Raw genomic sequence first — 23,442 nt, 5'->3', positions numbered from 1 at the left:
AGCCTCCCTAGTAGCTGGGATTACAGGAGCCTGCCACCACGCCCAGCTAATTTTTTGTATTTTTAGTAGAGATGGGGTTTCACCATGCTGGCCAGGCTGGTCTTAAACTCCTGACTTCAGATGATCCGTTCACCTTGGCCTCCCAAAGTGCTGGGATTACAGGCATGAGCCACCTTGTCAAGTCATAACTCATTTCTTTGATGGTCCATAGTAGAACTAGCAACCAGGTTCCTTGGCATCTCAGATACCTCTGCTAAAGCATTTCACATGTCTGTCTCTCTCTCAAGACCCTGGTTCTGCCCGGGCATGGTGGCTCATGCCTGTAATCCCAGCACTTTGGGAGGCCAAGGTGGGCGGATCACCTGAGGTCGGGAGTTTGAGACCAGCCCGGCCAACATGGTGAAACCTTGTCTCTACTAAAAATACAAAAATTAGCCAGGTGTGTTGGTGCATGCCTGTAAGCTCAGCTACTTGAGAGGCTGAGCAGGAGAATCACTTGAACCCAGGAAGCAGAAGTTGCAGTGAGCCAAGATCGTGCCGTCGCTCTCCAGCCTGGGCAACAGAGCAAGACTCTGTCTCAAAAGAAAAAAAAAAAAAAAAAGGCCGGGCACGGTGGCTCACTCCTGTAATCCCAGCACTTTGGGAGGCCGAGGCAGGCTGATTACCTAAGGTCAGGAGTTCGAGACCAGCCTGGTCAACATGGTGAAACCCCATCTCTACTAAAAATACAAAAATTAGCCAGGTGTGGTGGCACATGCCTGTAGTCCCACGTACTTGGGAGGCTGAGGCGGGAGAATTGCTTGAGCCTGGGAGATGGAGGTTTCAGTGAGCTGAGATCGTGCCACTGTACTCCAGCCTGACCAAAACAGCGAGACTCTGTCTCAAAAGAAAAAAACAGACCCTAGTTCTCCAGGGCCAGCACCAAGTTTTATTCATCTTTAGATTCCCTGTGGTGGACTACACAGTGTGTGGCCAATGTATCAGCAGCCAATACATGTTAATTGAAAGAAAATTCGGTGGGGGAGGTGGGCAGCAAGGAGGGGGAGAGAGAGAGAGAGGCAGTGGGTAGGATGGAGTGAGTGGGTAGATCAGGCCCAGAGGCTTCAGGGTGTGCTGCCAAGCTCTGAAAAGTTTTTGGGGGTGTGGGGAAGGCAGGCGACACTGGGCAGGCATCGTAGGTGCCCTTGGTGGGGGCCTGGCAAAGTCGATGTCAAAGCGAAATCGGTCTTAATGAAAGAGTGTAGACAGCTCTGGATGGCAATCAGGAATCCTGGAATCTAGGGCAGGCTGGGGAAAGAGAGGTTGGGGGCCCAGTGTCCTGGAGAGGGTGGGGTGGAGGGAGGAGAGAAAAGCCAGCTCCGGGGAGATTCCAGGGACAAAAGGTCAGGATGTTGGCACTTGGAACAATCCCCTTGGTGGGTACCCAGGTGCATCCGGGCTCTCTAACCCCCCTCCCTGCTGGCTCGCACTCCACAGGCCTCCACAGGATGACTTCTTTTCATTATTCAGGTCTCTGCTCAAGTGACTTCCCTGACCACCCAGCTAATGTTGCCCCTCCCCTCCCCCTCCTATTATATTACAGGATTTTATTCCCTTTATTGCTCTGAGCGCTATCTGAAATAATCCTGCTTATTTATTTGTGTTCTTGTTTGTGTCTACTTCCCCTCTACTACATTATAAGTTCCATCAGAGCGGGGATGGTATTTGTTCTTTTCTTTTTTTCTTTTCTTTTTCTTTTTTTTTTTTTTTTTTGAGATGGAGTCTCGCTTTGTTGCCCAGGCTGCTGTGCAGTGGTGTGATCTCCGCTCACTGCAAGCTCCGCCTCCCGGGTTCACACCATTCTCCTGCCTCAACCTCCCAAGTAGCTGGGACTACAGGTGCCCGCCACTATGCCGGGCTAATTTTTTGTATTTTTAGTAGACATGGGGTTTCACTGTGTTAGCCAGGATGGTCTCGATCTCCTGACCTCATGATCTGCCTGCCTCGGCCTCCCAAAGTGCTGGGATTCCAGGCGAGAGCCACCATGCCCGGCCTGTTTGTCCTTTTCACCAACAAATCCTCAGTATCTAGAACAGTGCCTGGTACTAAGCAGATGCTCAGGTGGCCTAGGTTAACCCTCAACATCAACAAGGGGCCAGAGTTAAATTTGATGCCCTCTCCATGCTGAAGACTCCACTATAAACCCTGCTGGCTGGGTGGAGGCAGTTGTAGATCCTGAGAGAGCCTATAGGGTCAAGATTAGGAGAGGTTCAAGGTGGGGCTTGGGATTTGTGTCTTCTACCCTAGAGACTCCCCAGGGCCTCCTTACCCTGGGGTCATTTAGGTCCTGGCTGATCCCTGCAGAAAGGGACAGCAGCTCCAGTGAGTGACTCGGCCTGCTGCCTGGGTTACTGGTGAAAAGATTCTTGTAAGAAACTAGGAGCTTGGGTACTGGGGTTCTTATGGGGTCTAGAGATGAGGTATGCTTTAACCTAATGGTTCTTTTTAAGTTTTTAAAAAAAAATTTTTTTTTGAGACAGTCTCACTCTGTCACCCAGGTTGGAGTGCAGTGGCGTGATCTCAGCTCACTGCAAACTCCACCTCCTGGGTTCAAGCAATTCTCCTACCTCAGCCTCCTGAGTAGCTGGGATTACAGGCACCTGCCACCATGTCCGGCTAATTTTTGCATTTTTAGTAGAGATAGGATTTCACTGTGTTGGCCAGGTTGGTCTCAAACTCTTGACTTCAGGTGATCCGCCCGCCTCGGCCTCCCACAGTGCTGGGATTAAAGGTGTGAACCACCCCACCTGGCTAACCTAATGGTTCTTGAGAGGAAAGAGGATGGAGGGCTTGAGCCCCAGGGCTCCTTAGTAGGCTGGGAGCTTTGGACTAGGACACAGGGGTTCCTAAGGGGGCTGAAGACTGGAAGCTGGCGGGGGGTGGGGGCTAGCGGCTTGGACACGAGGGTTCCCCAGGGAGGGATGCTGGGGCACCAGCATTCTCCAGAGGTCTGTGGTTGAGAGCTGGGTCACCGTATTCTTTGAGGGCAGAGATATTCCCGAATCTGTCTGTTTTTCCCAGCTGGGACCAGCACAAGCCAGTTCTTGCTTAATGGAGTAGAGACAAATTCGTCTGTGAACGCAGCAAGTGGACCAAGACTAGGAGAGAGAGAGAGGCGACTTTCTCCCTGTGCTCTCCTCCCTTTCTCTTTCTCCCTGCCTCCACCCCTTTTTCCAGAACCCCTACCCACATCTGTCTGTGACCCTCTCACGCCCCCTGCTGCTCCTTCCCTGGGCAGCAATGGCCAGTCCAAGGACCAGATGACTGAGATGTCAAAATCCCATCTCTTTTCTTCCTCCTGATCCCTCTGGACCAGCCACAGAGGCAGGAAACTGGAGTCTCAAAGGGAGTAACTTCTGCGGAATGAGGTGGGTCCTGGCTTCCAGAAAGTGACCTGTATCCAGAGTATGTCTGTCTGTCGGGGTTTTTGCTGGGATCTCAGCCTAAGAAGTCCTCATTTCCAGCCGGACGCGATGGCTCACACCTGTAATCCCAGCACTTTGGGAAGCTGAGGCAGGAGGATCACCCAAGGTCAGGAGTTCTAGACCAGCCTGGCCAACATGGTGAAACCCCATATCTACTAAAAATACAAAAAATTAGCTGGGGGGGGGGGGGGGTGGTGCATGCCTGTAATCCCAGCTACTCGGGAGGCTGAGGCAAAAGAATTGCTTGAACACAGGAGGCGGAGGTTACAGTGAGCCAAGATCACACTATTGCACTCCAGCCTGGGCAACAAGAGCAAAACTCTGTCTCAAAACAAAACAAAACAAAAAAAGAAGTCCTCATTTCCTTAGAGAATCTCTCCTTGACATTCAGACTAAGTTAAGGCCTCCTAGTCTCCATGTTTTCTTGTTTTTTCTTTTCTTTTCTTTTTATTATTTTTTTTGAGACAGTCTTGCTTGCTCTGTCGCCCAGGCTGGAGTGCGGTGACATTATCTCGACTCACTGCAAGCTCTGCCTCCCGGGTTCACGCCATTCTCCTGCCTCAGCCTCCTGAGCAGCTGGGACAACAGGCGCCCGCCACCACACCTGGCTAATTTTTTTGTATTTTTAGTAGAGACGGGGTTTCACCACGTTAGCCAGGATGGTCTCGATCTCCCAACCTCGTGATCTGCCTGCCTTGGCCTCCCAAAGTGCTGGGATTACAGGCGTGAGCCACCGCTCCTGGTCAGTCTCCATGTTTTCACAACTCTCCGATTCTCCTTTATCAGTGCTTCCAACTATCCACTTATTAGTTAGTCTTTGATGGATGTCTGCTTCCCTATGGGACTGTGGGCACCAAGAGGGTAGGAACCAGAGTATTGGTGCTCATCAAGACAACTCAATGCTTGGCACAGTGCCTGGTACATTGCTAGTGCACAGTGAATATTTGTTGAATAAATGAATAATAAGTAACTTTCAAAGGGGGTTCTTAGGTGGAGCTTTAATGGGAAGCGTCAGTGCCATTGCCTGGGCTCTGGGGACAGCTGTGAGTCCAGATCTCATGGCTTCTGTTCAGGGCCTGGTCCACATCCAGCCTCTGACCTTGTGCCCAAAGGCCATGCAGGCAAAAAGAGGTGGAAGAGTCTTCTCCTAGAGGGAGGTCGTGCAAAGGTGGCATTAGAAGAGTCAGGTGGCTTGGATTCAGAATCTTCTCCCCACTTTTCCACTCCTCCAACCTGAGTTTTCAGAAGCACTACCTCCCACTGCCCGCTATCTTCTTCTTGTGGCCTATTCTTCTTCCCTCCCAGAGGTTTCCTTCCCCTCAAAATGTGCCCCCTCCCTTGAGCTGTTTCCAGTGGTGTGCTCATGAACTTGAACATCATTCTCTCTTACCTGGTAAAGCCCCCAGGAAGAGACGCCCTTGAGGCTTGGCCCAGAGGTTAAGGAGGGAAGCCAAGCCTAAGGGAGGCAGGGCAAGGACCTCCATCTTTGGTCCTTGGCTCAAGACCACCCTGGACATACTCAGTTTCAGCTGAAGAGGGAGTCCCAAGACCAGGGGCAGATCCATCTCTGGGCCCGACCCAGAAGACAGCACCACCTTCTGCAGAGTGTGTGGGAAAGGGACGATAGAGAGGGAGGGAAGAATGAGCAGGGACTACTGCCTGTGGCCTCACCCCTAGCTGCCTTAATTCTGCCTCTTCGCTATGCCTCCACCTACTGGCCATTTTCACCACTTAAATCCTGCCCTAATTTTTTTTGGCTTGACCCTTTTTGAAACCACACCTACCCCAAGTAAATAAGCAGTCTAAGTCAAAACTGTTTGCTTGCTGTGGGCGGCTTCAAGATATGTCCCTCGCCCCTACCACCCACCTGAGTGCCATCCGTAAACCTTATTTTTATTTTTATTTTTTTTGAGACAGGGTCTCACTGTGGTCCAGGTCAGAGTGCAGTGGCACCATCATAGCTCACTGCAGCCTCAAACTCCTGGGCTCAAGTAAACCTCCTGCCTCAGGCTCCTAAGTAGCCAGGGCAGCAGACATGTGCTACTGTGCCTGGCTAATTTTTTTTTTTTTTTTTTTTTTTTTTTTTTTGACAGAGGTCTCTGCTATGTTGCCCAGGCTGATGTCAAACTCCTGGCCTCAAGTGATCCTCTGGTCTTGGCCTCCAGCACCTGGGATTACAGGCATGTGCCACTATGCCTGGCTAATTATTAATGAAAAACAATTTTGTGGAGCCAGAGTCTTGCTATGTTCCCTGGGCTGGAAGTCTTCCTAATATTGACATTTTGGACTCCCCTCTTCCCTCATTGCTCCAGGCTCCACTGAATACAGGCAGCGCCCCATTGTCCCCCTTTACTTGATCTTGGAGGTGAAGACTGAGCCAAGATGGGTTCTCCGGTGTCCCAAGAGAAAGAAGGTGGCCTGAGCCTGCTGCCTGCTTGAGTCCCAGGTCCAAAGAGAAGGCCCAGGGCTCTGCATGAGGCTGGGGAATGTCTGTGGGGAGAAATGATTATCCTGAGGTCTCAAAGCTAGAGCTTCAAGGAGGAAAGGAGCCAGTGGTGGAGGGAGACAGAGGCAGGCTGAGCTGGCCAGGGTGGGAAAAACACACTCCAAGGAAATCTACCTCGGAGACTGAATTCTGCATGAGTCCCTGGAGGGAGAAATATCCCGGGATTTGATTCTACATCACAGCTTCTGAGGCTAGTGGGGGCAGATGCTGAGATCTCGGCCTGTTTGTCCAGCCAGGAATCCCGGCGCAGGCAGCCATCCAGGGCAGGAACTAGCTGGAGTGTGACAGAGGTAAGATATGGGGATGTAGAAATCAGGGCATCGGAGCCCCAGTCCTGGCCACTCTGCCCTCAGTTTACTCTCTTCCGAGCATTTGGCCTCCCTCTTGCAGCTCTCAACCCATCCCCTCTCCCTAAAATCTTGGACTTAGATTCCCATGGCCACCCACCCAGCAGTGCTTTATGGAGCCTTGGCTAGGGTTCCACCCCTGGGATGTAGTTACCGGCAACCGAAGGTTGGAAGAGGGGAAGAGCAGCCCCCCAAGCGCAATCCTCATGATGGGATGGCGTTTGCTGGTCAGGGGCCCAGAGACCTGTCTCAGGCGCAGCACCTCCTCCCCATCCACCTTCAGTAGCACAGAGTCCCCATACATCTTGACTTCCACCTGCAGGAAGGTGGGAAGCAGAATCAGAGGCCCCTGGGATCTGTCTCTGCCACCTTCCTGTGAGGTAGCCTAGTACTATAGTGGAAAGAACATGCCTTAAAGAAGCAGCTAGCATCCTTGGCCATGGGTCAGTCAGGTCTTGTCACTTATGTACTGACTGAGCCTTAGAATTCCCATCAGAAAAGATGGGGCCAAGAATAGCTACTTTGTGGGAGTTCGTGTGGATTAAATGAGATGACAGTGGTAAAGGGATGCTCAATAACTTGGTTTCGTTCCCTTTCCTCAGACCAGCTCCAGACATCCCTCCCCTGAGGACCAGAGCTAGCTTACCTGGTGCCATCTCCCGTCATCCAGTCGTGGTCCAGCACCCACCGTAAGCTGGGCCCAGTAATTGTGCAGTTGGATCTCAGGCCTGCCGTCCCGAAGTCCCAGCATAAACCAGTCATCCTTAGGGTTGGTATCCCCATAAAAAATCACTCCCTCTGGGTCCCAGGTTCGAACCTCAAAGGAGGAGGAGGTTCTGGAAGGACTCAGAAGGAAAAGATTGTGTATGTCATGTGCCCTTTGAGAGCCAGTGTGGGTTTGGGGGACATGGTGTTCACAGATAAGGAAAGGAACACAGGGAAAAGAGAACAGCTGATGGAGACAGGGCAGAGCCAGGGGACTGGGTCAAGGGCTAGGTCAACCCCATACTTTGTGATCTTGGTGAGGTCAAAGGTCATGACAGCGGCAGGCTCTAGTCCTGGGCCATTGCTGAGGTGGACAGCCGGAGGGTCCTGGGCCCTCTATCAGAAAGAGAAAACAAACAAGGCTGAGTAGGGACATGTCAGAGACAGACAGAGGGAGAGGCCCTGCTACAGGGCCAGAGGAGGAGAGAAGGGAAGACTGCATGAACTGAGAGCCCTGTCCCGCTCCTGCACCTGGGTGGGGAGAACAGGTCTCAGGGCCCATCCCTGGTGGGTGTGATGCAGTAGTAGCAACAGCAGCCACAGCAGCCGGCGTGAGGTGGCCATTGGGCCTCTGCTCTCCATAATCAGCCACTGTCCACTCGGCGGCTCAGACAACTCTTGGGAGAATGTGTAGAGGCAGGCAGCCTTGTGTGTAGGCGGTGGAGGGTTAAAGGTTGCCCGGGGGGAGGGGGTAAAGGAAACAGGGGCACTGACCCTTGACCCCTGCCCAGGGGCCCAGTCACAAGACCCAGCTACCACCCCTCTGGGGATCAATGGGGTGAAGGACAGAGTCCCCTCCACTATCATCCTCCACTGCCTAGAAAATTTCTGAACTGGGAGAGGATATTCCATCTCCCCTCTCCTCCTCTAGGGCCTGGTCTAGGTCCTCCAAGATTTCCGTCCACGTGGGGAGGCTGCATTCACAGGCCTGTGGTCTAGAAACAGTCCTGCCCTGCGTCCCAAGTAGCATCCTGTATCAGGACTAGAAATGAGATAATGGAATCCTAAATTTCTAGCTGAGTGACCTTGGGCAAGTCACTTCACCTTTGTGCTTCAGCATTCTTGTCTGTAAAATGAGGAAAATAATATTTTACAGGGTGACTGTGAAAGAAGGTTCATGAGAAAATGCAGGCACAGTGCCTGGCATCTGGTCTGAACTCCTCCCCCAGCCTTTTCCCAGGCCTCTGAGGCCTGTCTGCCGGGAAGGTATTGTCTGTGTGTATGATTCAGTGACTATTAAGAAGGGACCTACCCCCGCCTCCCAGTTATCTTCCCTTATCCATTTATTACAGGGCCTAAACAGTCTAGCAGTAGAAATTCATCACCCACTCCCTGACCCATTTTATTTTATTTTATTTTATTTTATTTTATTTTATTTTAGACAGAGTCTTGTTCTGTCACTCAGGCTGGAGTGCAGTGGCGTGATCTCGGCTCACTGCTGCCTCTGCCTCTCGAGGCACCCTCTCAAGCGACCCTCCTATCTCAGCCTTCTGAGTAGTTGGGACTACAGGTGCACACACTACCATGCCCAGTTAATTTTTTTGCATTTTTAGTAGAGACAGGGATTTCACCATGTCGGCCAGGCTGGTCTCAAACCTCTGACCTCAAATGATCCGCCCACCTCAGCCTCCCAAACTACCTGGAGTACAGGCGTTAGCCACAAGGCCCAACCCTCCCTCACCCATTTTATTTTATTTATTTATTTTGAGATGGAGTTTCGCTCTTGTTGCCCAGGCTGGAGTGCAATGGCACAATCTCGGCTCACTGTATCCTCCACCTCCCAGGTTCAACCAATTATCCTGTCTCAGGATCCCGAGTAGCTGGGATTAAAGGCATACGCCATCACACCTGGCTAATTTTTGTATTTTTAGTAGAAAGGGAATTTCACCATGTTGGTCAGTTTGGTCTCAAACTCCTGATCTCAGGTGATCCCCCTGCCTCTGTCTCCCAAAATGCTGGGATTATAGGCGTGAGCCACTGCGCCACCCCGTGGCCCATTTTAAAATGCAAATGACAGACCAGGCTCGGTGGCTCACATCTGTAATCCCAGCACCTTGGGAGGCTGAGGCAGGCAGATCACTTGAGGTCAAGAGTTCCAGACCAGCCTGGCCAACATGGTGAAACCCCATCTCTACTAAAAATACAAAACTTAGCCAGGTGTGGTTGCCCATGCCTGTAATCCCAGCTACTCCGCGGGTGAGGCAGGAGAATCGCTTGAACCCGGGAGGGAGAGGTTGTAGTGAGCCGATATTGCACCACTGCACTCCAGCCTGAATGACAGAGTGAGAATCCGTCGAAAGGAAGGAAGGGGCCGGGCGCGGTGGCTCAAGCCTGTAATCCTAGCACTTTGGGAGGCCGAGACGGGCGGATCACGAGGTCAGGAGATCGAGACCATCCTGGCTAACATGGTGAAACCCCGTCTCTACTAAAAAAATACAAAAAACTAGCCGGGCGCGGTGGCGGGCGCCTGTAGTCCCAGCTACTCGGGAGGCTGAGGCAGGAGAATGGCGTGAACCCAGGAGGCGGAGCTTGCAGTGAGCTGAGATCGGCCACTGCACTCCAGCCTGGGCGACAGAGCGAGACTCCGTCTCAAAAAAAAAAAAAAAATAGAAAGGAAGGAAGGAAGGAAGGAGGGAGGGGGGGCGGAGGGAGGGAAGGAAGGAAGGAAGGAAGGAAGGAAGGAAGGAAGGAAGGAAGGAAGGAGAAAAAAAAAATTAACCAGGCGTGCCGGTGTGCGACTGCAGTCCCAGCTACTCCGGAGGCTAAGGCAGGAGGATCGCTTGAACTCGGGCGGTGGAGGCTGCAGTGAGCGGAGATCGCGCCACTGCACCCCAGCCTGGGCGACAAAGCAATACTCCATCTCCAAAAGTAAATAAATAAATAAATAAAACATTTAAAAAATGCAAATGCCGCCGAGATGTAATACTTCATCCTACTCAAGAGCTGCAGGAAACAGCTTTCAGAGCTGGGGGTCTTAAGGCTTACCCAGGGTCTGGGGGGCTGAGTGAGCCTGAGGCTAAAGCAGGTTATCACCGCATACGTCAATTTAAAAAGCACTGCCGGGGAGCCTTTGAACTGAACCACGGGGTAACTCGATCGAGGTTGGGACACCCACACAACCGCAAGGAAGCCGCCGCACTCCAACCTTGACCTCTACCAGGGGCCCAGTCACAAGATCCAGCTGTCGGGGGTGGGACTTGGGGGGGGCGGGGCTGCGCCTGTTCTCCAAGCTGATTGGCTGACGTGCCCCCTGCTGCGACAGAATTCGAGGGGGTGGGGCTTTGCCCGGCCATGAGGACCTCCTCGCTGGCCCACTCTCTTCGCCTGGACGGCACCGGAATCCCAGCTCCACTTTCCAGGCCGCGGTTACCCCGCCGCCCCCCGCCACTCCCTCTGGAACCAGAGGGCCATGGACTTGTACAAGGCCCTAGGAGCCCCAGATCTGACGGAAGCTGAGGGCTGGCATTTCTTCCGCTTTGAAGGAGAGGCGACCAGAAAGTTGGCAGGAAAGTGAGGCCATCCCCAGGGGTATCTCTCTCTTGAGTTTCTCCTTCCCCACCAGCTCAAGCACTCTTCAGAAACTATTTCCACAAACACGCTGAGGTTTCCCTGGAGGAAGGAGGGTTGGGGGTGCCTATCCTCAAGTACTGGAAGAGTAGAATTGAGGGAGAGACCTTTCTTCCTTGTTGAGGGTGAAAAATAAGAATTGCATGACCTGATGTGGTGTTGGGTCGATAAGGTGATAAGCCTCAGCCACTCCAAGACCCTTCATGAGTGTTCTGGTCAGCAGAAGTTGCTCCTTGGGGAACGGGTGGGCCCAAGATGACCTTTACCCTCAGTGGGCTGGAGTCTTGGCTCTGCCTTGTGGAATATAGGGAAAAGAAGAGCAAGGGACAACCTTGTGGGTCACATTTGGGACCCAGGCAAAGACCTCAAATGTCTGAACTGAGGTGTACCAGATCCAAGACTGAGGCAGGCTCATCCCTCAGCCGACAGAACAAGTTGCCACCTCGTGTTGGCATTGCAAGGGGTGCTGGGAGGCCAGGCACAGTGGCTCATGCCTATAATCCTGACACTTTGGGAGGCTGAGGTGGGAGGATTGCTTGAGGCCAGAAGTTTAAGACCAACCTGGGCAACATGGCGTGATCCCATATCTACAAAAAAAAAAAAAAAAATTAGCCAGGCATAGTGGTGCACACCTGTGGTCCTAGCTACTCAGGAGGCTGAGGGGAAGAGGATCGCTTGAGCCCGGGAAGTTACGGCTATAATGAGCTATGATCAGGCCACTGTGTTACTTGGGCAACAGAGTGAGACCGTCTCTAAAAAATAAAAAAAAATTAGCCGGGAGTGTCGGTGCACGACTGTAGTCCCAGCTACTCCAGAGGCTAAGGCAGGAGGATCGCTTGAACTCAGGAGGTGGAGGCTGCAGTGAGCAGAGATCGCACCACTACACTCCAGCCTGGGAAACAAAGCAAGACTCGATCTCCAAAAACAAACAAACGAACAAATAAATAAATAAACAAAACATTTTTAAAAATGCAAATGTCCTCAAGAGGTAACACTTCATCCTACTCAAGAGCTGCAGGAAACAGCTTTCAGAGCTGGGGGTCTTAAGGCTTACCCAGGGTCTGGGGGGGTGAGAGAGCCTGAGGCTAAAGCAGGTTATCACCGCATACGTCAATTTAAAAAGCACTGCCGGGGAGCCTTTGAACCGCGGGGTAACTCGATCGAGGTTGGGACATCCACACAACCGCAAGGAAGCCGCCGCACTCCAACCTTGACCTCTACCCAGGGGCCCAGTCACAAGATCCAGCTGTCGGGGGTGGGACTTGGGGGGGCGGGGCTGCGCCTGTTCTCCAAGCTGATTGGCTGACGGTTGTGCCCCCTGCTGCGACAGAATTCGAGGGGGTGGGGCTTTGCCCCGCAGTGAGGACCTCCTAGCTGGCCCACTCTCTCCGCCCTGACGGCGCCGGAATCCCAGCCCCACTTCGCAGGCCGCTGCTACCCCGCCGTCCGGGCCACTCCCGCCACCCCGCTCTCCCAGGCTCTTCAGGATCCAAGCTTGTAGGCCCTTTAAAGGGTCTTGTTGCCGTTTGCGGGGCTGTGAGACTTTGGTCCCAGACAGTGGGGATCCGGATGGCTTCCGTGCGGATCCGAGAGGCCAAGGAGGGAGACTGTGGAGATATCCTGAGGCTGATTCGGGTGAAGAGAGGAGAGAGGGGAGAGGGGAGAGGGCCGGAAACCAGGGGGTCAGAGTGACGCGGCCAGAGCGGGGGCGCAGGAGGCGGGGGCGGGGGGAGGGGCTCGCCTTGGGACCCTGCTCGGGGAGCAGCGGGGCCCTTCTGCCCAAATCTAGCCTCCGTACCCACGCCTTAGGAACTAGCCGAGTTCGAAAACCTCTCGGATCAGGTGAAGATCAGTGAAGAAGGTGGGGACTCAGCGCCCAGGTTCTGGCGGAGGCTGGGGAGGAAATGAGGGATGGGTTCCCCAGGCGACAGCTCCAGGCTGGGCATAGACCCAGGTCCTCATTCTCTATCTCTTTGTCACAACTCCAATCTCGGCAGCCCTGAGAGCAGATGGCTTTGGAGAGAATCCTTTCTATCACTGTTTGGTAGCGGAGATTCTTCCAGCGTCCGGGGAGCTACTGGGTAAGAGCAGCTGGGCCTTAGAAGTCCACCTCTCCAGCCGGCCTCAGAGGTCTCCCCACAGGCTCCCAGAAGCCGTACTCCTCTTTTCTCTCTCTCAGGGCCCTGCGTGGTGGGCTATGGAATATACTACTTCATCTACAGTACATGGAAGGGACGCACCATTTATCTGGAGGATATTTATGTGATGCCGGAATATCGGGGTACTGGGCAGAAGCTGAGGCGGGAGTGGGAACGAAGCACCCCACACACCCCACCATCATCCCCGGTCCCCAGATCCCAGCCTGTGTCCTTTTCTGATTCCCTTCAGCTCAAACAATAGATATTTTTTGCCTCTTTCTCTGCATGACAGGTCAAGGGATTGGTTCCAAAATAATCAAAAAGGTGGCTGAGGTGAGGAGAGGGGTGGGGGTGACAAGGGAGGACCTAAAGAAGCAAGGGTATATGGAGGGGGGGGACCCGGGTTGAATGAGGGAGTGAGAAAACCTTTTCCTTTTTTGACCCCAGAAAAGTTAGTGATGTCTTCTCCCGCAGGTGGCCTTGGATAAGGGCTGCTCCCAATTCCGCCTGGCTGTCCTGGACTGGAACCAGAGGGCCATGGACTTGTACAAGGCCCTAGGAGCCCGCGATCTGACGGAAGCTGAGGGCTGGCACTTCTTCCGCTTTGAAGGAGAGGTGATGAGAAAGTTGGCAGGAAAGTGACACCATCCCTAGGGGGATCTCTCTCTTGAGTTTCTCCTTCCCCACCAGCTCAAGCACTCTTCAGAAACTATTTCCACAAACACTGACGCTGAGGCCTCCCTGGAGGAAGGAGGGTTGGGGGTGCCTATCCTCAAGTACTGGAAGAGCAGAATTGAGGGAGAGACCTTTCTTCCTTGTTGAGGGTGAAAAATAAATAAGAATTGCATGACCTGATGTGGCGTTGGGTCTTTTCTTCTTTTTTATTTTCTTTCTTTCTTTTTTTGTTTTTTTTTTTTTACAGAGTCTCTGTCCCCCAGGCTGGAGTGCAGTGGCATGAACTCAGCTCACTGCAACCTCTGCCTCGTGGGTTCAAGCAATTCTTCTGCCTCAGAAGAATTAGCTGGTACTACCAGTGCACACCACCATGCCTGGCTAATTTTTGTATTTTTAGTACAGACGGTGTTTCACCATGCTGGCCAGGCTGGTCTGTATGTAACTCCTGATCTTCTGATATGGCCGCCTCAACCTCGCAAAGTGCTTGTATTACTGGTGTGAGCCACTGCGCCCAGTCCAAAGTCTTTTTTTAATTTTTTTAATTTTTTGTCCCCAAGCTGGAGTGCAATGGTTGGATCTTGGCTCACTGCAACATCTGCTTCCCGGTTTCAAGCGATTCTCCTGCCTCAGCCTCCTGAGTAGCTAGGATTATAGGCACCTGCTACCACATGTTAATTTTTGTATTTTTGTATTTTTATCAGCCCACCTCGGCCTCCCAAAGTGCTGAGATTACAGGCGGGAGCCACCGTGCCCAGCCCAACAGTCTTTATTTTCAATCTGGTGTGCCCTACAAAAGCTCACGCCTGGCCGGGCTCAGTGGCTCATGCCTGTGATCCCAGCACTCTGGGAGGCTGAGGCGGGCGGATCATCTGAGGTCAGGAGTTCAAGAGCAGCCTCACCAAGATGGCAAAACCCCATCTCTACTAAAAATACAGAATTAGCCAGGCATGGTGGCAGGCGCCCATAATCCCAGCTACTCGGGAGGCTGAGGCAGGAGAATCGCTTGAACCTGGGAGATGGAGGTTGCAGTGAGTCAAGATCATGCTACCGCACTCCAGCCTGGGAAACAAGAGCAAAACTCCATCTCAAAAAAAAAAAAAAAAAAAGCTCATGCCTGTAATCCCAGCATTTTGGATTTTGGGAGGCTGGTAAATTGCTTGAGCCCAGGAGTTCAAGAGCAGTCTGGCCAACATAGCAAAATCTCGTCTCTACGAAAAATACAGAAAAAGCCAACACACAATGGCGTGGTACTCTAGGCCCAGCTACTGGGGAGGCTGAGGCACGAGAATCGCTTGATCCCAGGAAATAGAGGTTGCAGTGAGCCAAGACCACACCACTGCACTCCAGCCTGAGTGACAGAGCAATACCCAGTCTCAAAAAAAAAAAAAAAAAAAAAAGGCCGGGCGCGGTGGCTCAAGCCTGTAATCCCAGCACTTTGGGAGGCCGGGACGGGCGGATCACGAGGTCAGGAGATCGAGACCATCCTGGCTAACATGGTGAAACCCCGTCTCTACTAAAAAATACAAAAAACTAGCTGGGCTAGGTGGAGGGCGCCTGTAGTCCCAGCTACTCGGGAGGCTGAGGCAGGAGAATGGTGTAAACCCAGGAGGCGGAGCTTGCAGTGAGCTGAGATCCGGCCACTGCACTCCAGCCTGGGTGACAGAGCAAGACTCCATCTCAAAAAAAAAAAAAAAAAAAAAAATCTCAATAGTTTGAGAGGTTGAGGGTGGAGGATCACTTGAGCCAGGAGTTCAAGACCAGCCTAGGTAACATGGGCAAGACTACATCTCTACAAAATTAGGCCGGGTGCAGTGGCTTATCCTTATAATCCCAGCACTTCGGGAGGCGGGCAGATTACTTGAGGTCAGGAGTTCGAGATCAGCCTGGCCAACATGTAGAAACCCCATCTCTACTAAAAATACAAAAATTAGCTGGGAGTGGTAGCATCCATGTAATTCCAACTACTTGGGAGGTTGAGGCATGAGAATCGCTTCAACCCGGGTGGCAGAGGTTGCAGTGAGCTGAGTTTGTGCCACCACACTCCAGCCTGGGTGACAGATGGAGACTCTCTCAAAAAACAGAAAATGGCTGGGCACAGTGGCTCACGCCTGTAATCCTAGCACTTTGGGAGGCCAAGGTGGGTGGATTACCGGAGGTCAGGAGTTTGAGACCAGCCTGGCCAACATGGTGAAACCCTGTTTCTACTAAAAATACAAAAACTAGCTGGGCTTGGTGGTGCATGCCTGTAATCCCAGCTACTCTGGAGGCTGAGACAGGAGACTCACTTGAACCTAGGAGGTAGAGGTTGCAGTGAGCCGAGATTGCACTACTGCACTCTGGGTGACAGAGCAAGACTCTGTCTAAAACAAACAAACAAACAAACAAACAAAACCCAAAGGAAACAAAAACTAAATAAATAAAATTTGCCCAGGTCAGTCGCAAATGCCTGTAGTCCCAACTACTCAGGAGGCTGAGGTGGGAGGATCACCTGAACCTTAGAGGTCGAGGCTGAAGTGAGTCATGTTTGCACCACTGCACTCCAGCCTGGGTGACAGAGTGAGATCCTGTCTCAAAACAAAAACAATAATAGGTTGGGTACAGTGGCTCACGCCTGTAATCCTAGCATTTTGGAAAGCCAAGGTGGGTAGATTAATAGAGTCCAATAGTTCAAGACTAACCTGCGCAACAGGGCAAAACCCTGTCTCTGCAAAAAATACAAAAACATTAGCTGAGCGTGGTGGCAAATGCTGGTAGTTCCAGCTACTGGGGGACTGAGATGGGAGGATGGCTTGAGCTCAGGAGGTTGAGGCTACAGTGAACTGAGAAGCTGCCAATGCACTCCAGCCTGGGTGACAGAGCAAAGCCCTGCCTCAAAAAGCAAACTTTAATCACTAATGCAGAAGATAAAAGAGTATAAACTAGGAAACTTAACACTCCCAACATTTTTTTTGTTTGTTTGAGATGGTGTTTCGCTCTTCTTGCCCAGGCTGGAGTACAATGGCACCATCTCACTCACCACAACCTTCGCCTCCTGGGTCCAAGCAATTCTCCTGCCTTAGCCTCCTGAGTAGCTGGGATTACAGACACACGCCACCACACCCGGCTAATTTTTTATTTTTAATAGAGATAAGGTTTCTCCATGTTGGTCAGGCTGGTCTCCAACTTCAATCTGCCTGCCTCGGCCTCCCAAAGTGCTGGGATTACAGGCATAAGCCACAGTGCTCAGCCAATACTTCCAAAATTTATCTTGTTCCCATCTTCGTTTTGTCTTTGGTTTTCAGAGTTTATGTTTTTAATGTTATTATCTTCACCTTGGTCCCAGATCTTACTAATATTCATAGAATATCTTTGCACTCCATCACACCTGTAACCCCAGCACTTTGGGATGCCGAGGCAGGCGGATCATGAGGTCAGGAGATTGAGACCATCCTGGCTAACACGGTGAAACTCTGTCTCTACTAAAAATACAAAAAAATTAGCTGGGCGTGGTGGTGGGCGCCTGTAGTCCCAGCTACTCGGGAGGCTGAGGCAGGAGAATGGCGTGAACCCGGGAGGCGGAGCTTGCGGTGAGTCGAGATCGGGCCACTGCACTCCAGCCTGGGCGACAGAGCAGGACTGCATCTCAAAAAAAAAAAAAAAAAAAAAAAAAAAAAAAAATTTCCTCACTCTTCCAAGGCAACCACTCTAAACTGAGTTTTGTTTTGTTTCGTTTTGTTTTTTTGAGACAGAGTCTACTTTATCTCCCAGGCGGGAGTGCAGTGGTGAGATCTGGGCTAACTGCAGCCTCTGCCTCCTAGGTTCAAGTGATTCTCCTGCCTCAGCCTCCCAAGTAGCTGGGATAACAGGCATGTGCTACCACGCCCGGCTAATTTATTTATTTTTTTGAGACAGAGTTTCACTCTTGTTGCCCAGGCTGGAGTGTAATGGCATGATCTTGGCTCACTGCAACCTCTGCCTCCCAGGTTCAAGTGATTCTCCTGCCTTAGCCTCTTGAGTAGCTGGGATTACAGGCACGTGACCTCCTAATTTTTATATATATTTTTAGTAGAGATGGGTTTTCACCATGTTGGCCAGGCTGGTCTCAAACTCCTGACCTCGGATGATCTGCCCGCCTCAGCCTCCCAAAGTGCTGGGATTACAGGTGTAAGCCACCATGCCAGGCCCATAATTTTTGTGTTTTTAGTAGAGATGGGGTTTCTCCACATTGGCCAAGCTGGTCTCGAAATCCTGGCCTCAAGTCATCCTCCAGCCACATAAGTGATAATACATTTGCCCACATGGGGATGAAATCCACAACCTTGGTGTTAGCACCTGGCTCTAACCACCTGAGCTAACTGGCTATTGCAAATGTTGTGTTTTGTTTGTTTGTTTGTTTGTTTTGTTTTGTTTGTGACTGGGTCTTGCTCTGTTGCCCAAGCCAAGTGCAGTGGTGTCATCATAGCTCACTGCAGCCTTGACCTCCTGGGCTCAAGTGATTCTCCCACCTCAGCCTCTCAAGTATCTGGGATTACAGGCGGGTGCTATCAAGCCTGGCTAATGAAAAACAAATTTTTGGCCGGGCATGGTGGCTCACGCCTGTAATCCCAGCATTTTGGGAGGCCGAGGTGGGCGGATCATGAGGTCAGGAGATTGAGAACATCCTGGCTAACACGGTGAATCCCCCTCTCCACTAAAAATACAAAAAATTAGGCAGTCGTTGTGGCGGGCTCCTTTAGTCCCAGCTACTCGGGAGGCTGAGGCAGGAGAATGGTGTGAACCCGGGAGGTGGAGCTTGCAGTGAGCAGAGATCATGCCACTGCACTCCAGCCTGGGCGACAGAGCAAGACTCTGTCTCAAAAAAAAAAAAAAAGGCCGGGCGCGGTGGCTCACGCCTGTAATCCCAGCACTTTGGGAGGCCGAGGCGGGCGGATCACAAGGTCAGGAGATCGAGACCATGGTGAAACCCCGTCTCTACTAAAAAATTAGAAAAAAATTAGCCGGGTGCAGTGGCGGGCGCCTGTAGTCCCAGCTACTCGGGAGGCTGAGGTAGGAGAATGGCGTGAACCCGGGAGGCGGAGCTTGCAGTGAGCCGAGATTGCGCCACTGCACTCCAGCCTGGGCGACAGAGCGAGACTCTGTCTCAAAAAAAAAAAAAAAAAAAGAAAAGAAAAAGAAAGAAAAACAAATTTTTGACTGGGCATGGTGGCATATGCCTGTAATTCTAGCACTCTGGGAGGCCGAGGCAGGTGGATCACCTGAGGTCAGGAGTTCGTGACCAGCCTTACTACCATGGTGAAACCCTGTCTCTACTAAATATTAAAAAATTAACCGGGCGTGGTGGCTCATGCCTGTAATCCGAGCTACTTGGGAGACTGAGGCAGGAGAATCATTTGTACCTGGGAGGCAGAGGTTGCAGTGAGCCGATCGCACCATTGCACTCCAGCCTGGGCAACAAGAGCGAAACTCTGTCTCCAAAAAAACCAAAAAAAAATTATTAAGCTGGTCACTGTAGCTCACACCTGTAATCCCAGCACTTTGGAAGGCTGAGGCGGGTGGATGACTTGAGGTCACGAGGTTGAGACTAACCTGGCTAACATGGTGAAACCCCACCTGTCTCTACTGAAAACAGAAAAATTAGCCGGATGTGGTGGTGAATGCCTGTAATCCCAGCTACTTGGGAGGCTTAGGCAGGAGGATCTCTTGAACCTGGGAGGCGGGGGTTGCAGTGAGCCAACATCGTGCCACTGCACTCTAGCCTAGGCAACAGAGTGAGACTCTGTCTCAAAAAAAAAAAAAAAAAAGCAAAACAAACAAACAAACAAAAAAACACATTTTTTATTGGAGGCTAGGTCTCACTATTTTGCCCAGGCTAATATTGGACTCCAGAGCTCAAGCGATCCTCCCACTTTGGCCTCCCAAAAAGGGAGGATTACAGGTATGAGCCACCACACCTGGCCAGTATTACTACTTCTTGATGTCTCTTTTTCTTTTTCAGTTTTTTCAATTTTTTTTTTTTTTTTTTTTTTGAGAAGGATAAGGGGTCTTTATTTTTTTAGAGACAGGGTCTTTTTCTGTTGCCTGGACTGGAGTACAGTGGCACGATCCTAGCTCACTGTAACCATGAACTCCTGGTCTTAACTGATGCTCTTGCCATGACCTCCCAAACGGCTGAGATTACAGGCATGTGCCACTGCTCTTGGCCTCACTTCTTGAGGTCGAGGCTGAAGTGAGGCATGTTTGCACCACTGCACTCCAGGGTTTTTTGTTTAGGCATTAGCTATTGGCTTTGCACTGTGGAAGATGAGAAGCTAGCCCTTCAGAACAAGGATCATTGAGGTTAAAAAAAAACAGAGAAGCCCTTTTTTTCCAATGGACCTGTCACCCCATCTCCACTTCCCATCCTCCTGTGTTTAGTGTTTACTTTTTTTTTTTTTTTTTTTGAGACAAAGTTTCATTCTTGTTCCCCAGGCTGGAGTGCAGTGGCATGATCTCAGCTCACTGCAACCTCTGCCTCTCAGGTTCAAGCAATTCTCCTGCCTCAGCCTCCCGAGTAGCTGGGACTATAGGCACCCACCACCATGCCTGGCTAATTTTTGTATTTTTAGTAGAGACGGGGTTTCACCATGCTGTTCAGGCCGGTCTTGAACTCCTGACCTCAGGTGATCCACCCACCTTGGCCTCCCAAAGTGCTGGGATTACAGGCGTGAGTCACCATGCCCAGCCTCATTATTATGATTATTATATGAATACACGTATGATCCATGTGGATAGTTACAATTCTTTTTCTTTCTTGTACCATTTTTGTTTTCCCTGGAATTTGTAACTGCCTTGTCCTCTCTGTTTGCTTAGTTTCCTGTGTACTCTAATTTATTCCCAAATTATCCCTTAATTAATCTCTCATAAAGATATACAAACACTTAGGAATTTCAATCTACTTCATTTTGAAGAATTTCTCAAAAAGCCCTTCGACCTGCTCCAGTCCAGAGAGGCAATCTTGAGGCTGCGCTGTTGGGATCTCCCTTCACCTTCATCCTGGGGATCCCCTTTGCCTCTCTCTTGTGTTGACGTTCTGTTGCCTGGAACCTGCGTTTCCTCTTTCTAGGTTTACTCTTATTTTGATGGAGCTTTTTGAGAAAGGGTACCGGGAGGTAAATTTGTTGGGACTTTAAAAGTCTGAAAATGTCTGTTCTACTCCTGCACTTAATTGACAGTGGGGGCCGGGCGCAGTGGCTCATGCCTATAATCCCAACGCTTTGGGCGGCTGAGGTGAGCGACTCACCTGAGGTGAGGAGTTCGAGACCAGCCTGGCCAACATGGTGAAACTGCGTGTCTACTAAAAATACAACAACAACAAAAAAACCAAGCCAGCTGTGGCGGTGGGTGCCTAAAATCCCAGCTACTCAAGAGGCTGAGGCAGGAGAATTGCTGGAACCCGGGAGGCAGAGGTTGCAGTGAGCTGAGATCATACCACTACACTCCAGTCTGAGTGACAGAGCAAGACTCTGTCTCAACAACAAAAAAAATTGAGAGTGTGGCTACGTATAGGAAACGAGGTTGGAAATAATTTTTTTTTTTTTTTGAGACAGAGTCTTGCCTGTCACCCAGGCTGTATATAGTGCAGTGGTGTGATCTCGGCTCACTGCAACCTCTGCCTCCCGGGTTCAAGAGATTCTCCTCCCTCAGCCTCCTGAGTAGTTGGGATTATAGGCACACACTACCATCTGTGGCTGATTTTTGTATTTTTGAGACCAGGCTGGTCTCAATCTCCTGACCTCAGGTGATCCACCCACCTCACCATCCCAAAGTGCTGGGATTACAGGCGTGAGCCACCACACCCGGCTAATTTTTGTAGTTGTGGTAGAGACAGGGTTTCACCATGTTGCCCAGGCCACTCCTGAACACCTGAGCTCAAGTGATCTGCCTGCTTCAGCCTCCCAAAGTGCCAGGATTACAGGCGTGAGCCACTGCACCTGGCCTTGGGAAATTTTCTTGCATAATTATTACTATTGATTTGAGATGATTTTATCTTCCCAGATAATTATATCTGTTATCACTTTCTGGAATTCTGGTTGTTCAGATGTTGTATCCCATGGACTAATCCTTTAATTTTCTTATATTTTATTTTCCTTTCTTCTATCACCTTTATTTTTATTTTTAATTTTTATTTTTTCAGATGGAGTCTTGCTCTGTCACCCAAACTGGAGTGCAGTGGCGCAATCTTGGCCCACTGCAACCTCTGCCTCCTGAGTTCAAGTGATTCTCCTGCCTCAGTCTCCTGAGTAGCTGGGACTACAAGCGCATGCCACCATTCCCGGCTAATTTTTGTATTTTTAGTAGAGATGGAATTTCAACAGACTGGTCTTGAACTCCTGACCTTAGGTGACCTCAGGTGATCCACCAGCCTCAGCCTCCCAAACTGCTGGGATTACAGGTATGAGCCCTGTGCCTGGCCATGGTTGCAATATTAATAATTATTATAAATATTAATAATTTTTCCAGTGTCTTTCCTCTGCCATCACACTATGAAGTAAGAGATTTCCAGGTCTGTTTGTCCCCACCATTAAATACAAAAATTTAAAAATTAGCCAGATGTGGTGGCTAAGTTCAAAGGGCAAAAAAAAAAAAACTTAGTATAATTCATCACCTTATTTTCTAAACCTTTATCTCCTATGTTATGTCCTTCATGATTGGCATTACCATTTACTCTAATCCAAGAAGTGAATGGAACATAGGACAACTCCCAGAATGTGAATTTTTCCTGCTATTACCATTATTTCATTACAATTTTTCCTATTTTGAATTTCCCCGGAATTATTTATTATTTATTATTATTATTATTATTATTTTTGAGACAGAATGTCACTCTTGTTGCCCAGACTGGAGTGCAATGGCACAATCTCGGCTCACTGCAACTTCTGCCTCCCGGGTTCAAGCAATTCTCCTGCCTCAGCCTCCGAGTAGCTGGGTTTACAGGCATGGGCCATCATGCCCAGCTAATTTTTGTATTTTTAGAAGAGACGGGGTTTCTCCATGTTGGTCAGCCTGGTCTCAAACTCCCAATCTTAGGTGATCTACCCGCCTCGGCCTCCCAAAGTGGTGGGATTACAGGTGTGAGCCACCGCGCCCGGGCACTATTATTATTATTATTACTATTTGTCGTTGTTGTTGTTGAGATGGAGTCTCGCTCTGTCGCCCAGGCTGGAGTGCAGTGGCGCGATCTCCACTCACGCAACCTCCGCCTCCTGGGTTCACGCCATTCTCCTGCCTCAGCCTCCAGAGTAGCTGGGACTACAGGCGTACGCCACCACGCCTGGCTATTTTTTTTTTTTTTTTTTTTTTTTGTATTTTTAGTTTAGATGGAGTTTCACCGTGTTAGCCAGGATGCTCTCGATCTCCTGACCTCGTGATCCGCCCAAGTCGGCCTCCCAAAGTGCTGGGATTACAGGCGTGAGCCATCGCACCCTGCCATTATTATTATTTTTTAAGTTTCACTCATTGCCCAGGCTGGAGTGCAGTGGCGTGATATCCGTTCACTGCAACCTCCACCTTCCTAGGTTCAAGTGATTCTCCTCGCCTCATCCTCCCGAGTAGCTGGGACTCCTCCCGAGTAGCTGGAACTATCACAGCTAATTTTTTGTATTTTAGTAGAGAGGGGGTTTCACCATGTTGGCCAGAATGGTCTCCATCTCCTGACCTCGTGATCCGCCCGCCAGTGATCTCGGCCTCCCAAAGCGCTGGGATTACAGGCGTGAGCCACCGCGCCCGGCCTAATTTTTGTAGTTTTAGTAGAAACGGGGTTTCGCCCTGTTGAGGCTGGTCTCGAACTTGGGGGCTCAAGTGATCCACCTGCCTGGGCCTCCTAAAGTGCTGGGATTACAGGAGTGAGCCACAGCGCCTCCGGCCGAAACTATTCTACTATTCTTAAAACTTTCTTTTGTTTTTTTCTTCCTTTTTTTTTTTTTGAGACGGAGTCTTGCTCTGTCGCCCAGGCTGGAGTGCAA

At 50.7% G+C, this 23,442-nt stretch overlaps 2 protein-coding genes across 2 annotated transcripts; one reads left to right on the top strand and one right to left on the bottom strand.

The window, feature by feature from the left end:
- Positions 1–4,297: 4,297 nt before the first annotated feature.
- SHBG (sex hormone binding globulin) lies at positions 4,298–11,799 on the bottom strand. The gene is given in 10 exon segments (XM_073004674.1): positions 4,298–4,611; positions 4,855–5,062; positions 5,818–5,954; positions 6,085–6,244; positions 6,472–6,633; positions 6,964–7,153; positions 7,327–7,418; positions 10,068–10,160; positions 10,163–10,939; positions 11,704–11,799. Coding segments are annotated over 9 exon segments (1,404 nt in total). The 5' UTR covers positions 10,376–10,939; positions 11,704–11,799; the 3' UTR covers positions 4,298–4,462.
- A 192-nt stretch (positions 11,800–11,991) lies between these two features.
- SAT2 (spermidine/spermine N1-acetyltransferase family member 2) lies at positions 11,992–13,642 on the top strand. Its single transcript, XM_037987861.2, has 6 exons — positions 11,992–12,284; positions 12,459–12,510; positions 12,647–12,730; positions 12,829–12,930; positions 13,080–13,120; positions 13,262–13,642. The coding sequence occupies exons 1-6, from the start codon at positions 12,219–12,221 to the stop codon at positions 13,427–13,429; spliced, it is 513 nt and encodes a 170-aa protein (XP_037843789.1). The 5' UTR covers positions 11,992–12,218; the 3' UTR covers positions 13,430–13,642.
- The last annotated feature ends 9,800 nt before the right edge of the window (positions 13,643–23,442 follow it).

Source organism: Chlorocebus sabaeus, chromosome 16 (assembly GCF_047675955.1).
Source record: "Chlorocebus sabaeus isolate Y175 chromosome 16, mChlSab1.0.hap1, whole genome shotgun sequence".
Taxonomy (NCBI): Eukaryota; Metazoa; Chordata; class Mammalia; order Primates; family Cercopithecidae; genus Chlorocebus; species Chlorocebus sabaeus.
Note: the sequence above shows the minus strand (reverse complement) of the source record. Positions and strands in the feature narration are given on the sequence as shown.

Coding starts and splice junctions, on each gene's coding strand:
- SAT2 (XM_037987861.2), top strand. CDS start 12,219: ATGGCTTCCGTGCGGATCCGAGAGGCCAAGGAGGGAGACTGTGGAGAT. Junction 12,511..12,646: donor GGTGAAGATCAGTGAAGAAG/GTGGGGACTCAG, acceptor CAATCTCGGCAG/CCCTGAGAGCAGATGGCTTT. Junction 12,731..12,828: donor AGCGTCCGGGGAGCTACTGG/GTAAGAGCAGCT, acceptor TCTCTCTCTCAG/GGCCCTGCGTGGTGGGCTAT.